Source organism: Kogia breviceps, chromosome 12 (assembly GCF_026419965.1).
Source record: "Kogia breviceps isolate mKogBre1 chromosome 12, mKogBre1 haplotype 1, whole genome shotgun sequence".
Taxonomy (NCBI): Eukaryota; Metazoa; Chordata; class Mammalia; order Artiodactyla; family Physeteridae; genus Kogia; species Kogia breviceps.
In genome coordinates, this window is record NC_081321.1 from 82,508,272 (window position 1) to 82,526,683 (window position 18,412).

The window sequence follows — 18,412 nt, forward strand, 5'->3', positions numbered from 1 at the left end:
AAAAAGAAACATAGAACCTTCCCTCAATACAATAAAAAAAAAATTTAGAAAAGTGAAATTCAGAGAAAAACGATTCAGTAAGAGCAAAGGAAAAATTTCAAGAGTAGAAAGAGCAAAGTAAATCACCCACAATCTAAGTCAATTCATTTTACATATTAATGTCTTTAAATGTGTACATATTGAATATGAGATAAAGTTGGTGGCATTTCTCTTCATAGAATGTCTCAAAAGATTACCAAGTCGTCATGATTTTCTTGAGCACCCTCTGAATTTGTACTGATGGCATCTGGAGAGGTTTCACCATAATTCTGTAGGTTTGAACTGGCATTTGCCCGATCTGCTGGGCTCTGGTAATTTGTAGTTGAGTTCTTTTTAATACCTGAAATAATACAGAAATAAGCTACTAAATTAAAATCAGTTTACACATGGTCCAACAATGTTACATTTATCTAACCAAAATAAACTATTTCTTCAACATTTTCTCAAGCACAGCCATGTTTAAGACAATAAGCAAAGAAAAACTGAACTGTGGTTAGTTAGCAAATAATAAGAAATAAATTTCCACAATAAAATGTTAGAGATACTAAACCCTAAATTTAGACGGTATGAAAAGAAATCTACCACAGCCGACCACAATCTGTGTTCTTCCCATTGCAGGTGTGGTGCTGGCGTTACTAGCAGGATCCTAGTCAGCCAGCTTTGCCTCCTCTATTCTACCCGACCATTCAGTGGTCCCAGTCTGACCACTTCATTTCCCTTTTCAGTATCCTACGGTTCTTCATCTACATGAAGTTAATGCTACTACTATCAATGTGATTGTTCACCATCCTTATCAACCTGCCTTAATTTCTCAACATGCTATATTTCAATATTTCTCAAACTGTCTGTGGTAAAAGGCAATTTAAAAAAATTTTTGTATCCATAACACATCAATACTTTTAAAAAATACTATAAAAATAATTATTGAAAATGAATCTAGATAAATCAGAAGAACCAAAGACACAAAACAAAGGCTCAATTTTTTTTCACTTCAATCTTGCATGGATTCTGACTTTATATTAAAAAAAAAGCTAATAATTCTGAAAATGATTTCAAGGAATAATTCACTGAATGATACAAGCAATCAAGTTACCCTTTCACTAAATCCTTTTGCTTAAGTGATAGTATTTTACAAAGCTCTACTTTGTTGCTGTTAGAAACATCTTTATTATAAGCCTTCATAACACTTCAGTGCATGCATTACAGAATGAGTATCACTTCCATTCACTGAGAGAACACTCTGCTGAATGCAGCTTGCAAGTAGCTGGTTAAAAATTTCTTTTCAGATGTACATTATAATTTGATATCTGTATACACTACAAAGTAATCACCACCAAAAGTCTAGTTTACCATCCATAACCATACAATTGATCTCCTTCATCCATTCTGACCATTCCCCTACCCCCTTACCCTCTGGTAACCACCAATCTGTTTTCTGTATCTATAAGCTTGTTTTTGTTCTGTTTTCATTTGGGTTTTAAAAAAAATATATCTCACATATAAGTGACATCATATAGTATTTGTCTTTCTTTGTAATAATTTTTATTGTTATATTTACTACTATATAATTAGGTTCTAACCCAGTGCCTGACAAAACAGTAGGTGCTCAATAAATTATTTATTGAATGGATGAATAAAATGATTTTTAGGGCTAGGGAAAATGCATAAATACAATTGTGATATGAGGAGATAATAAACTCCCATTTCACAGGGAGTTCCTAACATTGCCAGAGGTTAAGATTTCACAGATAAAATAATATTTAAGCTAAAGTAAACAAAGAAAAAAGAGCACTCTAGGTACAGGTACAAAGGCTAAAGAAGTTTGTCATAGTGAAGAGATTGACAGAAAGACTGAAATATACTATAGTATAATTAATGTGTAGTAAGCACATGGGAAAACAGCAGAAAAGGTAAGCTGGGGCCATATCACATGGAGCAACTGTCAGTAATGTTAAGTTTTTTAAACTTAATAGCTTTATAGTTGTTAGAAGTTATCAGGACTAAAATGGAAATTGACATGATAGTATACACATTTTTAAAAGAATATTCTGCCTGTGGAAAGAAGTATGAACAAGAAATTGACAAGAAGAGAATTGGGGAGACTAGTTAGGAGCCTGTGGTGGAGTGGTACTCCAGCTACACATGTGTTCGTTTATAAATATGCATGCATATTCAAAAATATGTACTCACAATATATCTATGTATGTATATGTGTATGTGTATATATGTGTGTGCATTAGTGTACATATGTATAATCATACATGTATATAAAAACACAGAGAAAAAGGTCTGGAATTATGTCAATATATACCAAATGTCAATGGTAGTTACTTCGGAATGGGGAATGGTATCAGGGTAGAGTAAGGGTGGTATTAAAGTGATATTCTAGATATTCCCATGACATCTGATTTTTTTTAAAGAGAAAGTGTTCATATATTTCTTGTAAAATTAAAACAAAACAAAAGAGAACTCAGAAAAAACAAGTCTTTTCCCAATGAAAATCAATTCCTTTGACAGAAAATTATTACAGTTCAGGAGAATAACGAATGTACAGTCACATATCATCTAAGTGTTACACATAAAATTAATGCCCTTGTATTTTTCAAGATCCTAAAAACAGCCTACTGCTGGAATCTATTCTAAGACAGTTATTAGAAATGAAGACAAAAATTTATGAACAATGATATAATTATAGCATTTTATAGCTGTGAAAAAACTATAAACAATCTAAACATACAGTATCAGGGAACAATTAAAAGGTCAGGGTACATTCTTATGACAATATAATATAGACAAGTGATAAAAAACAGGTTGAAAAACCATATATGTGATGTAATACCAAATATACATATATGTGAATATATATATATATACATTTATAAGATACATTATAATTGATATCTCTAGATTGTGGGACTTTTGGGTTATTTTTCCAAATTGTAATTGTTTATATTTTCCAAGTTCTCCACATTGAGTGGTAGTCACTTTTATTAATTATTTAATATTCAGAAATAAGAAGAAAATCATCACTGATGCTTTTTAAGAGTAAGTAGGAAAAATAATGTCATGAGAGATTAGTGGTAGGATGGGAATAAAACACAGATGTACTAGAGCATGGACTTGAGGATATGGGGAGGGGGAAGGTTAAGCTGTGACGAAGTGAGAGAGTGGCAGGTACATATATACACTACCAAATGTAAATTAGATAGCTAGTGGGAAGCTGCCGCATAGCACAGGGAGATCACCTCTGTGCTTTGTGAGGGCCTAGGGGGTGGAATAGGGAGGGTGGGAGAGAGGGTGACGCAAGAGGGAAGAGATATGGGAACATACGTATATGTATAACTGATTCACTTTGTTGTAAAGGAGAAACTAACACACTATTGTAAAACAGTTATACTCCAATAAAGATGTTAAAAAAAAAGAGTAGGTAAAGATATTTTCTACAGGAACATTGTTTTTGAAGCATCATTTGATCACAAAACAGAAATCCTCTATTAAAGTAGAATTTTAAGCCATAAGGGGGCAAGGGAACTAGGCAATAGAGCTATCTGTGAATCTAGAATAGATTTTTATGACCCATATCAGTAACTTGTCTACATTTAACTGGTAAAGTATGCTGGAAATGGGATTGCTATGAATTGCCTATAAACGTGTTGGGTTAAGGCTTTTAGTGTACATATAGTAATCATTTCCCAAGTCTGGGGTACTAGCATAGCATACTGGTTGGTTAAAAACTGAGGTTCCTGAGTCAGACTAGCTGAGTTCCAAATCTGCCTCTATTACTTCCTGACTGTATATTCACTTCTCTAAGCTTCAGTTTCTAAAGCTATGAGCCTTTCCTTACCTAAGCTGTTTTCAACTACATCAACAGGTTTATTACTCTTCATACACAAAGTAATTCACATTTCCCTCTGGTCTCTTATGCTTCAAGGTCTGTGGCAACTATTCTCTGGCTATGGTCCATGGTTTTATTCCTGTTCACAAAGTCCCCAATGCCTTAGTGATGGGGATGCATCTAATACTAAGTCATTCCTAGTGGTCTGTACTAGGGCATTAGTTGCTTCTGAATAAAATAGGGGAATCATGTAGTTCCACCATACACTATCATGTATGAAAGAGAATTCTGGTTATGGGAATCAACAGATCCAGTCTGGAAAAATTCCAGTCATAGGACCACATAGTTGAGAATTCATCATGCAAATTAAGCCTACCTAATCAAAATTCCAGATATAGGAGTCCCTGTGATAGAGGCCAGTAGAACTAATGTTGTCTGCTTTACGATCTAAATGACTATATATAAATAATTGCTGGATGTCGTCCATAAAAAGGAAGGAGTATCAAAAGAAGCAATGAAACAACCATTAGAAAGTTAGGTACAATGCTCTTTGTATTGTACATGTATGTGTGTATAAATAAATAAGTCTTTTTGGGCTGTGATTGACTACTGAATATAAATAAAAAAACTTAAACACCACTTCTAAGATTTGTGTATATATAATATGAATTCTTAAACTGTATTGCTTTACCTTTTTCCAAAAATATATGACTATCACTTCCATCACTTTCTAACAACTGTTCTTCCAATATCATGCTGTCAAGTGAAATGGTATCCAGTGAGGTTTGTGAGGGGCTTCTTCTCACGTTCTTATAAGAAACAGAGAGTGGAGCCATGTTGGGTAGGCAACGTTCCTTAGGCTTTCTACTGTTAACAAACAAAATTATCAGAAAATCATCACATAAAAGGAAAAGAATTGTTTCTAAAGAATACTTCAAACAAAATAAATATATATCTATATAGTATACACAATTTTTTAAATTATATAAGCTTAGAGTATTTTCATATTTCGAAAACCCTACTCTTCCATGTGTTAACTCTAACAATGCCACATTTATCATGATTTTCTGTCCAAAGCCAAAGTATACCCATAAGTACATGCACGTGTGTGTGTGTGTGTGCGCACACACACACACACACACACACACACACACACACATAAAACAACCCCCCCACCCCAAATTCTAACAGTCAGTTGTTACCTTAAAGATGACTGTGATTTAAGTGTTCCGACTGTGGGTGCTTCTTCTTTACTGATTTCCATGTTCTCAGAGAGTGAAACTGTTTCTGGAAGCAAATCTTCAGCTTTAAAGATCGACTCTATGGTTTCATTTCCTTTACTAGTTAAACTGTTTGAAAGTATGTTCTGATTATCACCATCATCAAATGACAGCATACTTGAGTCTTCTCTGTAGTTTAAGACACTATTTGAATCTGTATAAGACGAATCCTTTTTGCCACTTGTTTCTGATCCAATTTCTCCTGAGCCACTTTTGCAAGCAATTCCACTACTTTCATCTTCGCTTATTTTCCCTAAATTTTTATCTGATAAATAATCCAGAAAAGAAATACCTTTTTGCAGATTTGTATCACTAGCTGATTTAAAAAGCAAAGAATCCTTCAAAGGGACATGGCTAAGGTCAATACTCATAGATCTGTTGTCTGACATATGATTAACAGTTACACTTCTAATTTGTTTTATACCACTATTAACTTGTTTTCTTTTTGAAGACAAAAATTCTCCATTTTCTGTAGGCAAATAATCAGGAACCACTGGACTCACACTTTCAGAAACAGGAGACTTAAGACTATTTGCTTTATCTACTGGATGAAGCAAAAGAGCCACTTCTGCACTTTTAAGTAAAATTCCAATGCAAATGGATGTCTGACTAGCTGGATTGCCAGTCACAGCTTCTACATCTTTCCTTAAATTCTCTGAAAGCAAAATAAGTGACTCGTGGAGGAAAAGCAGGAGCAGATACTGGTAGTGATTGATCTGCATACTGACATGTTTATGAATGTGAACCAGGACATGAATATCTGCCTCTGATGATGAAGAGGAAAATCTTAAAAATGTATCTGAAGGTTTCTGACTACCATTTGTCAAGGGATCAGACTCTGTACTATAATACTCCTTCAAGAGCTTTTTCCGCTTCCATCGGCCAGTCAGATCACTAGACTCACTTTGTGATGTATTTAGGGATATCTGATTACAAGTCTGCAGCAATTTTTGTGACAATGCGTACCTTTTTGGTTGACAAATCCAGATGGAAAGAGGGAAAGAATCTACAAAATTTATTGGTCGTCCTTTTCCACTTTTCATCCCTTCATAATCTATCCAAAATTGAGAAAAGTACACAGCCCAAACATCCGTGGCAGCAGAAGTTTTAAGAGTGTATTTATTCAACTTAGGAGTAACATTTCCTTTATAAACTTCATGCAGTTTGGTATCTTGTTCATGAGCATGTCTCTGGAAGATTGGATGCAGAAGATTAAAATTGTCACCAGATTTGGGGAAACTGGTATATGTTTTACTGAAAAAACCACAATCTTTGAAGTCTTGAAACAAAGCTTCTAAATCAGAATGTCGACAGTTTGAACAGTATCTTGTATTTGTAGCAATCATTTCTGAACTCTGAATAGAAATTGCATGTGGTTGATCTTGATGACATTCAGATTTCATTTCAGAAGGAATGACAAACTAGACAAGAAAAAACATTAGTCTGACTTACAAATCCATATATCTTGAAGATAAAATAATCAAGAGCATGACTTGGTTCAGGAATTCTTTTTGACATTTCGCCCCAAAACACTAATTTTCTATCTTGACATAAAATACTCTCCCTCCCAAATCTTATTAAACCAAATGAAAAAGGCTTAAATGGTTAACAACTAAGAAAAGAACCAAAGGAAAAAACCCCATAAATAATGAATAAAGTACATAACACACATATACATATTTGTAGACAATATGTCACAAAATAAAAGGAACAAAACTGAATTAAATCAATTATTAAATGCTTTCTATGCCCTGAGTATATATATGCCCTGAGTAAATAAGAAAGCACAAAGTTTGGAAAAGATAATTTTTTTGTTACAATATTTTAAATCCAAGTGATTCGGAGGATGACTAGATAAGGTAATGGAATGCCTGGGCAACTGTCATTAGAATCACTTTTCTGAGAGAAAACTATTAATAAAATAAACTTAAGAGTATAGGTCAAACGAATTAGTAAAATTATTTTCTACAGATAATTAAGCCCAGTCCTCAAAATATTCACAACAAAGAGTTCAAACTGACTGGTTTTAAAACTCAAACTGCCTATATTCACAAAATGTAAAGATCATTATGTAATTGTGTTTTAATTATAATTATAAATGTTATAAAGTGTGTCTCTTTATATTGAATATTTTAAGGTCTTTGAAACGATCTTTAAAACATTTCTGCAATGCAACTGTTGAGTATTATTAATCTCATTTTACAGAGAAGAATTTAACGGTATGTAAATTTAGTCTACCAGCAACAAAGCTAGAAACTGAAAAATTCACCCATGCCCAAATCTTATTCTATTTACTACACTACACTGTTTTCTTTCTTTTTTAGCTTCTTTCCTTTAAAGTTTAAATATCCATGGAATTCTGATTATCAACTACTTGGTTTTAATAAAACACAACTTTCTATTATCATTGGATATTAATAGCAGAATAAATGTAACAAATAAAACCCAAATATAACTTAAAAGTGTCACTGTATTATTTACTCTTCTTAAAAAATGTTCATCAGCTCCAGTAAGAAGTAGAAAAAAAAAGATATTTAAATTTATTTCTACTGCTTACCTCCAAATGATTGAGCAGGGGGGAAAAAGAAGAAGAAAAGTAGAGAAAGAAGGGATGGGGAAGGGCGGGGAAGCAGTCTCTTAAAGCTTCAATAATTGAAAACTGAAATTAAAATTAAAATTTCAAAATCAAAAATTGATATTGCAATGAAGTTGACTTATATTTGAGCACCCATCTTAAATCCTGGAAATAACTTCTATTCTGTAAAAATGGTTTTGTTCTCACAGCCACTTGTTTACATGGTACCTTTAGCATTAAGCCATCAACTCGAATATCAACATGCTCATCAGATTTTGAATTGTCATTCAACTTGTACACAGCCATAAACTGATTAAGACTCTGTTTCAAATCCAACAGAAACTGATTTAACCATAGAATACTTCTTTCATCCAGAGTAAACTGTAGTGCATTCAGCTGGCTATAAAGGTTGGGAGATGGAACTGTGGAAAAAAAAAATTTTTAAGATTTTTAATAAACTGATAGTTTTAAATCTTCCCTGAGAAAAGAAAAATACATTTTAACCAAGTTTTATTCTACTTAAATTAAGATTAAAAGGTTTTGCAATGTTATTTACAAGATTAAAGTGATATTACATGTAGATGATAGCAAACACATTTGGAGAGACAGAAAACATCTTACATTGCTTCGCTGATGGAAAAATATGCAGTTTAAATACAAATCAATTAAGAAAATGGTAATAGGAACATACATATCAATAACTACCTTAAATGTAAATGGATTAAATGCTCCAACTAAAAGACACAGACTGGCTGAATGGATACAAAAACAAGACCCATATATATGCTATCTACAAGAGACCCACTTCAGACTTAGGGACACATACAGACTGAAAGTGAGGGGATGGAAAAAGATATTCCATGCAAATGGAAATCAGAAGAAAGTGGGAGTAGCAATTCTCATATCAGACAAAATAGACTTTAAAATAAAGACTACTACAAGAGACAAGGAAGGATACTACATAATGATCAAGGGATCAATCCCAGAAGACGATATAACAACTGTAAATATTTATGCACCCAAAATAGAAGCACCTCAATACATAAGGGAAATGCTAACAGCCATAAAAGGGAAAATCAACAGTAACACAATCATAGTAGGGAACTTTAACACCCTACTTTCACCAATGGACAGATCATCCAAAATGAAAATAAATAAGGAAACACAAGCTTTAAATGATACATTAAACAAGATGGACTTAATTGATACTTAAAGGACATTCCATCCAAAACCAACAGAATACACTTTCTTCTCAAGCACTCATGGAACATATTCCAGGATAGATCATACCTTGGGTCACAAATCAAGCCTTGGTAAATTTAAGAAAACTGAAATCGTATCAAGTATCTTTCCTGACCACAATGCTATGAGACTAGGTATCAATTACAGAAAAAAATCTGTAAAAATACAAACACATGGAGGTTAAACAATACACTACTAAATAACCAAGAGATCACTGAAGAAATCAAAGAGTAAATCCAAAAATATCTAGAAACAAATGACAATGAAAACATGACAACCCCAAACGTATGAGATACAGCAAAAGCAGTTCTAAGAGGGAAGTTTATAGCAATACAAACCTAACTCAAGAAACAAGAAACATCTCAAAAAAAAAAAAAACCTAACCTTACACCTAAAGCAATTAGAGAAAGAAGAACAAAAAAACCCCAAAGTTAGCAGAAGGAAAGAAATCATAAAGATCAGATCAGAAATAAATGAAAAAGAAATTAAGGAAACAATAGCAAACATCAATAAAACTAAAAGGTGGTTCTTTGAGAAGATAAATAAAATTGATAAACCATTCACCAGACTCATCAAGAAAAAAAAGGGAGAAGACTCAAATCAACAGAATTAGAAAGGAAAAAGAAGAAGTAACAACTGACACTGCAGAAATACAAAGCATCATGAGGAATTACTACAAACAACTATATGCCAATAAAATGGACCACCTGGAAGAAATGGACAAATTCTAAGAAAAGCACAACCTTCCGAGACTGAACCAGGAAGAAATAGAAAATATAAACAGACCAATCACAAGCACTGAAATCGAAACTGTGATTAAAAATCTTCCAACAAACAAAAGCCCAGGACCAGATGGCTTCACAGGCGAATTCTATCCAACATTTAGAGAACAGCTAACACCTATCCTTCTCAAACTCTTCCAAAATATAGCAGAGGGAGGAACACTCCCAAACTCATTCTACGAGGCCACCATCATCCTGATACCAAAACCAGACAAAGATGTCACAAAGAAAGAAAACTACAGGCCAATATCACTGATGAACATAGATGCAAAAATCCTCAACAAAATACTAGCAAACAGAATCCAACGGCACATTAAAAGGATCATACACCACGATCAAGTGGGGTTTATCCCAGTAAAGCAAGGATTCTTCGATATATGCAAATCAATCAATGTGATACACGATATTAACAAACTGAAGGAGAAAAACCATATGATCATCTCAATAGATGCAGAAAAAAGCTGTCAACACAATGCAACACCCATTAATGAGAAAATCCTCCAGAAAGTAGGCATAGAGGGAACTTTCCTCAACATAATAAAGGTCATATATGACAAACCCACAGCAAACATCATTCTCAATGGTGAAAAACTGAAACCATTTCCTCTAATACCAGGAACAAGACAAAGCTGCCCACTCTCATCATTATTATTCAACATAGTTTTGGAAGTTTTAGCCACAGCAATCAGCAAAGGAAAAGAAATAAAAGGAATCCAAATCAGAAATGAAGTAAAGCTATCACTGTTTGCAGATGACATGATACTGTACATAGAGAATCCTAAAGATGCTACCAGAAAACTACTAGAGCTAATCAATGAATTTGGTAAAGTAGCAGGATACAAAATTAATGCACAGAAATCTCTTGCATTCCTATACACTAATGATGAAAAATCTGAGAGAGAAATTAAGAAAACACTCCTATTTACCACTGCAACAAAAAGAATAACATACCTAGGAATAAACCTACCTAAGGAGATAAAAGACCCGTATGCAGACAACTATAAGACACTGATGAAAGAAACTGAAGATGATACAAACAGATTGAGATACATACCATGTTCTTGGACTGGAAGAAACAACACTGTGAAAATGACTATACTACCCAAAGCAAGCGACAGATTCAATGCAATCCCTATCAAACTACCAAGGGCATTTTCACAGAACTAGAACAAAAAATGTCACAATTTGTATGGAAACACAAAAGACCCCGAATAGCCAAAAGAATCTTGAGAACGAAAAATGGAGCTAGAGGAATCAGGCTCCTGGACTTCAGACTATACTACAAACCTACAGTAATCAAGACAGTATGGTACTGGCACAAAAATAGAAATATAGATCCATGGAACAGGATAGAAAGCCCAGAGATAAACCCACACACATATGGTCACCTTATTTTTGATAAAGGAGGCAAGAGTATACAATGGAGAAAAGACAGCCTGTTCACTAAGTGGTGCTGGGACAACTGGACAGCTATATGTAAAAGAATGAAATTAGAACACTCCTTAATACCGTACACAAAAATAACTCCAAATGGATTAAAGACCTAAATGTAAGGCCAGACACTATCAAACTCTTAGAGGAAAACATAGGCAGAACACTCTATGACATAAATCACAGCAAGATCCTTTTTGACGCACCTCCTAGAGGAATGGAAATAAAAACAAAAATAAACAAATGGGACCTAATGAAACTTAAAAGGTTTTTCAGAGCAAAGGAAAACAAAAACAAGGCGAAAAGACAACCCTCAGAATGGGAGAGAAAATTGTTGTAAATGAAGCAACTGACAAAGGATTAATCTCCAAAATTTACAAGCAGCTCATGCAGCTCAATATCAAAAAAACAAACAACCGAATTCAAAAATGGGCAGAAGACCTAAATAGACATTTCTCCAAAGAAGATATACAGATTGCAAACAAACACATGAAAGGATGCTCAACATCACTAATCATTAGAGAAATGCAAATCAAAACTACAATGAGGTATCACCTCACACCAGTCAGAATGGCCATCATCAAAAAATCTACAAATAATAAACGCTGGAGAGGGTGTGGAGAAAAGGGAACCCTCTGGCACTGCTGCTGGGAATGTAAATTGATATAGCCATTATGGAGAACAGTATGGAGGTTCCTTAAAAAATTAAAACTAGAACTACCACATGACCAAGCAATCCCACTACTGGGCATATACTCTGAGAAAACCATAATTCAAAAAGGGTCATGTACAACAATGTTCACTGCAGCTCTATTTACAATAGTCACGGCATGGAAGCAACCTAAGTGTCCATCGACAGATGAACGGATAAAGAAGATGTGGCACATATATACAATGGAATATTACTCAGCCATAAAAAGTAACAAAATTGAGTTATCTGTAGTGAGGTGGATGGACCTAGAGTCTGTCATGCAGAGTGAAATAAGTCAGAACGAGAAAAACAAATACCATATGCTTACACATATATATGGAATCTAAAAAAAAAAAAAAAAAAGATTCTGAAGAACTTAGGGGCAGGACAGGAACAAAAACACAGATGTAGAGAATGGACTTGAGGACACAGGGAGGGGTAAGGGTAAGCTGGGATGAAGTGAGAGAGTGGCATGGACCTATATACACTGCCAAATGTAAAACAGATAGCTAGTGGGAAGCAGCCGCATAGCTGCTCAGATCAGCCGCATAGATCAGCTCAGTGTTCTGTGACCACCTAGAGGGGTGGGATAGGGAGGGTGGGAGGGAGAGAGAAGAGGGAGGAGATATAGGGATATATGTATATGTATAGCTGATTCACTTTGTTATGCAGCAGAAACTAACACACCACTGTAAGGCAATTATACTCCAATAAAGATGTTTAAAAAAACTATGCAGTTTAATCTAAAACTAACTGTATAAATAAGAGGTACTGTTTTGATTTCTTTTCCTATTGTTACAGTCACCAAGAAGCAAACTTCAAAAACTTTACCTTCTTGGGACTTCCCTGGTGCTGCACTGGTTAAGAATCTGCCTGCCAATGCAGGGGACCCAGGTTCGATACCTGGTCCGGGAAGATCCCACGTGAATGTATGTTACATTTACGATTATAAAAAAAGGTTATATATTTTAAAAGTTGGATCACTTAACAGAAAGACGAAACGTGAGGACTAAAAATGGATCCCTATACTTGGGGATTCAGTATACTATGTTCTTTACTTTTATATCTGTTTGAAAATTTCCATAATAAAAAGTTGAAAACAGTTAAAAGTAAGCAACCAGTTTCACTCCTAGGTGGCTAAGATTTAAATTGCTGGGAAGGAGTTTTATATTTTTATCAGAAAAAAACATATAAATTATAGAATGGGATTACAATTCCCTTGATGCATGTTAACAAAACTGATAGAAATAAACCTAGATTAGAAGTCTGAAATCCTGGAAACTATAGGCTTTAGTCTGAAGAAAAGTTACTAGTTCAATGAATGAGACATTATTTAAGGAAAACAGTTTGAGGGGTGGGTGCTGGAAACAATGGGATTATCCAATTACAGGTAAATAGTTGTGAATAACCTGGGGAGGCAGTGAAATATAGTTGGGGGGGAAGGGTAGGAAGAATTTCGATTTAGAAGACCTATACTTGAGTTTCAGCTGTGCCATTTTATTCTTCCTAAGGTGCTGAGCAAATGCCTTAACATATCTTAATTTTCTCACTGTTTCAGTCAACGAGGTAGAAGAGAAAACAAATTTAAAATACACAAAAGAATACTGAAAAGCATGAAAATGGTGAGGAAATTAGATACTAAAAGGTCATTACAAATGAGGATTAAAATGATAAAAGTTTGACATCTCTTTCTCCAAAGTAATTTCTTTCTCCAAAGGATATCTTTTAAAAAATTTAACAACAAAGGCATGAGCATCAGAAATTCCCTTTGAAACTAAAAACCTATATTAAGTGAATATTAAACAAACAAGCTAAGTAGGTCAAAGAATCTGGAGTTCCACTTTAAAAAAATTTTTTTCCTCAAATAATATAACCTATTTCGTTTAAACACTTTTTCTCAACTATGATTTTCAACCAAAATAATGAAAGGTACCACATAAACAAAAGTAAATTTTAGTTTGAAGAATTAGATGAACTGAGACAATATCAAAGAATACAAATGTAAAATCATAAAGTAGCTTACAAATAAAAAGTCATGTAATTCAATGTTTCTAACAAAAGACAACTGCCGGGCTTCCCTGGTGGTGCAGTGGTTGGGAATCTGCCTGCCAATGCAGGGGACACGGGTTCGTGCCCTGGTCTGGGAAGATCCCACATGCCACGGAGCAACTAAGCCCATGAGCCACAACTACTGAGCCTGCGCATCTGGAGCCTGTGCTCTGCAACGAGAGGCCACGATAGTGAGAGGCCTGCGCACCGCGATGAAGAGTGGCCCCCGCTCTCGGCAATTGGAGAAAGCCCTCGCACAGCAAAAAAGACCCAACACAGCCAAAAATAAATAAATAAATTTATTTAAAAAAAAAAAAAAAAGACAAGTGCCAAAAGTTGTCCAAGGTATACATTTAGGTATCAAAACCTAGCCTCCCAAATTCTCTATAACTAAAAGGATAACTTCACTATTCATTTTTTAATGTAGCTGAAATATAAATGAAGTCTTACTAAAGAAAAAAAAATGACCTTATTCTACAATAACCTAACTTTCATTCATTCTTTCATTTAACAACAGCTACTAAGAACAAAAATGAGTCAAACCTCAGGGATAAAATGAAGCATGAATACTACATGGTTCCTGATATCAAGGATGCTACAGGCTAGTAAGGGAAAAGAACATATGAACAAATAATAAGTAAGTAAAAATGCTATACTAGAGTTATATACTAAACACAATGATTACAAGGGCAAAGAACAATAGACTTTTTTCTTTTTTCACATTTATAATACTCGAAAACTTAGCAAGAAAAAATCAACTTCCCAAGTAATGGACAAACAATAACAAAACAGGAAACTCTCTTACTTGGAAAATCCTTTCCATCTGGATAGTAATATTCTGTGAATTCTATATAGACAGCTGACATTTCTTGTGGAAGATACAGGGATTTTTTATTGCAAGAAATCATACTTTTGGGGGAAGAACGACATTGTTCTGCTGTAGAAACCTGAAAAAATAATTAAGTTTATTGAAGTAACACTAAACAAAGTCCTTTCCAAAGAATTTATGCAACATGGACAGTACTTCAAACTCTTAAAACTACTTCCAATAATTAATTAATTAATTGCCAATGTAATCTTTATCATATATTTAATTTCATATTAAATTATTTTCAAATAATACCAATTAACTTATTCATAAAACTATAACCTCTTCGGATTCTTATTAATTACAAAGTCAACTCTGTACCATTTTCTTTGCAAACTTACTACTTTGAGCCTTACAATAACAGAGAGAATATTTCTGTAAGACAATACAAATAAGTTAAGTGGCAGAGTCAGGACACAGATCCAAGTCCTCAAGACTAGACTGCTTCACAACTATGTACTTTATAATAGTTCTTTACCATAATTCATTATTATGAAAAATAATATAATTATATACAGAGCTTTAGTTTAGAATAACAAAAAAATTACAGAGACAGTGGTGATGGTTGTACAACAATGTGAATATACTTAATGCCAATGAACTGTACACTTAAAAATGGTTAAAATGATAAATGTTATATCATGTATATTTTACTATAGTAAAAATTAATTTAAAAATAACAGTAACTATAAATGCTCCTGTCAAATAGTTTGAGCTCTTATTTTTCCAAAAAGACTATTAGTTTTAAGATTCATGTTACACATTTTTCACTCTGCCCAAAACAGCTAATTTATAATCACATCAAAAACTTGTATACTAATTTCTCCAAAGTTCAACCAATAGTATTTTATCAGTTTCATTTATTTATGCTTGTTTAGCAGACCCAGGGATATATCTCAAGGTTTTTTTTTTCATTCAGTAAACATGTATATTTCTCATGTGAAGTGGTGTGACTCTTCAATGTTTTACTTGTTTCCCCTTGTATAAATTGCTAATCAAACCTTTGATTATTTGTACAGTCTTCATAAATTTAAGTCAGTTCCTTACATTGTCTAATAAGAAGCTTTTCTCCACACACATGGAAACAAATTCTTTTCAACTCCAGTGTCAAGTTATTTTATATAGTAGACAATAGCTTTTTTCCTTTTTCTTTTAATAGTTAAAAAGTTATTCAAATTGGGATGAACATACTATCTTATTTTCTTCCAGTTACTTTTGTTTGTTTTGTTCTGGTGTATTCGTGTATGTGGGATTTCTTTATTGTATTTCATTCTCAATTATATGGGATTATGGGTGATTCCCCTTCCCCATTTCCATATGAATTTATTCAAATATAATGCATTATATAGAGAACATAAAGAAAGAAGCAATTGCACAATAAGAAAGTAACTCTTAAATCATGGTATCTCAAAATTGGCACTACTGATGTTTGGGGCCAGATAATTTTGTTATGGGGGCTGTCCAGTGCATTGTAGAAAGTTCAGCAGCAACACTGATCTCTACCCACTAGATGTCAGCAGCAACCCCCTCCAGCTGTGACAACAAAAATTGTCCTCAGACATTGCCAAATGTCCTCTGGAGGGCAAAACTGGTCCCAGTTGAAAACTACTGAGTAAAATGAAAACTTTTCAGATAAAACTAAGTCTCAAAGACACAGACTTATCAAAACATACAAGAACAATTCACAAATGATAATACATACTTGAAATCCTTTATTTAAAAAAAAAAAGGGTCATATTTTTACCGTGTTGGTCTCAAGGACTGTGATGTTAGACCATATTGTACCAATTATAGACTGAATAAGAATGTTAGTATAAATAGGACAGAGTTCTTAGCTATAAAATTATGTTCACAGTATAGTCAATTCTTAGTAGTTAATTAAGCAAAAATCATATTTTAGTTTATTCCACTAAGACCTTTGTGTAATAAGGAATCTGGCCTACAAAGAGAGGTCTGGCCTTTGTCCCTACTCTTGGGAGGTAATTCTTTTTTTTTTCATGTTTTCTTCTTAAATTTTTTTTTGGCCGCATTGCATGGCAAGTGGGATCTTAGTTCCCCAACCAGGGATCGAACCCACGCCCCCTGAACTGGAAGGCAGAGTCTTAACCACTGGACCACTGGGAAAGTCCTGGGAGGTAATTCTAAAGTCTTGGAATTTCCTATTCATGGTAGGCCCATGAGACCACAACTGACAGTTTATGCTCACAAGATGACTCAGAAGGGGACTGACCACACTTGATAGTCTTAGTAGTGTTTAAGTCCACCTGTAGAGACTGAGTTCAACTACATGGGCAATATTTCAGACATATTGTTACATGTTCATTCTGGGAGGCTTATGTGTCCTAGGGACAAGGAAATTCTGAATTTGGAGCCCTTTGAAACTCCACTCTATGCTCTCTTCCTATGGCTGGTTCTAATTTGTATTCCTGCCTTGTAATAAATGTGACTCTGAGTATAACTGATTTCAGTGAGTTCTGTGAGTTTTTCTAGTAAATTCTTGAATCTGAGGGTAGTTTAGGGAAACCCCAGAAACTACAGTTGGTGTCAGAAGTCTTGTGCAGACTTGGCAGTCTGGCAAACTGTGTGCCCTTAACCTCACAGTTTGCCTAATTCTGGGTAACCATATGAGTGAAAATTAATGAACTGGTATTTTCTACTCTGTCTAATTTAGCCATTTCACAAAACTAGTCAAGATGTTTTTAAATAAAATGGTGGCATTGGTTTATAAGAGTTGTTTGCAGGAGATATTAAAGGTGTTTATCAGAAGACTTAATTTAAGAAATAAAACATACCTGGTATATATTGAAATCTGCAAGTCTAACCACAACAGAACTAGACATTAACTTAACTTTGGATTGAGGTAACACAGTAGGCGTTTTGGAAGTCCCTTTCAGAGTTGAGTCTTTCTCTGTGGGAAACAAAAATTCCTTTTAATTTATAGTAAAATTATTTTTACCAATCACTCTTTTATTACTAAGACACCTATTAGAAATATAGATGAACCCTAATTTCTCAAACAAGGTAACATATGTGGAAATACTTTATATATAAACTGATATAAGAACATAAGTTATGATGATTACTCTTTTATTTTGTGATAATTATTCCTTAAATGGGAATCATACTTATATCACATTGAAGAAACTCTCATACAATAACTTTTGGGTGGAATTCTTGTTAAAAAGAGAAATCTATCTGTCATTTAAGAGTCTGTAATATTCTACGTGGGTATTAATTTTATTAGTCATATTAATTTAAAAAGTGCTTTGATCTATAAGCCTATGATCTGAATGAGGTACAGGCTTTTTAGACATTAATTAAACACCATATTTATTTACAGAAAATGTCATATGGTGAACATACACACACATTCACACACATACACACACCCAATTAATATTAGGGGAATGACATAATGTTGTTAGAGGTAAAATACCTGTTTGTGTGTGCTGGGGAGAGGCATGTGTTGGGGATTTAGGAGGTGAACCTACATCATGATCCTTTACAGCCTGTTTAAGCATTTCAACGTTGCACTCAAATTCATGTAACAACTCGTTGGCCCAACCATTTTTTATTTTCGTTGCATCACTAAAATACATCCAATGATTACAACTATCTCC

The 18,412-nt window shown here is 33.9% G+C and overlaps 1 protein-coding gene across 14 annotated transcripts in view; it reads right to left on the minus strand.

Annotated features, from left to right (window-relative positions):
- Window positions 1–18,412, minus strand: part of BLTP3B (bridge-like lipid transfer protein family member 3B) — a 92,349-nt gene that overhangs the window by 15,367 nt on the left and 58,570 nt on the right. For 3 of the 14 annotated variants that reach the window (XM_067009949.1, XM_067009952.1, XM_067009956.1), the window contains 8 exons: window positions 18,229–18,411; window positions 17,585–17,700; window positions 14,730–14,871; window positions 7,958–8,151; window positions 7,712–7,813; window positions 5,077–6,575; window positions 4,566–4,741; window positions 237–379 (listed from right to left, as the gene is read on the minus strand). In XM_067009949.1, coding sequence (XP_066866050.1) covers window positions 237–379; window positions 4,566–4,741; window positions 5,077–6,575; window positions 7,712–7,813; window positions 7,958–8,151; window positions 14,730–14,871; window positions 17,585–17,700; window positions 18,229–18,411 — 2,555 coding nt within the window. Of the gene's footprint in view, window positions 1–236; window positions 380–4,565; window positions 4,742–5,076; window positions 6,576–7,711; window positions 7,814–7,957; window positions 8,152–14,729; window positions 14,872–17,584; window positions 17,701–18,228; window position 18,412 lie in introns of those variants that run through there. The other 11 variants (XM_059081894.2, XM_059081898.2, XM_067009954.1 and 8 more) reach the window with 7 other exon arrangements.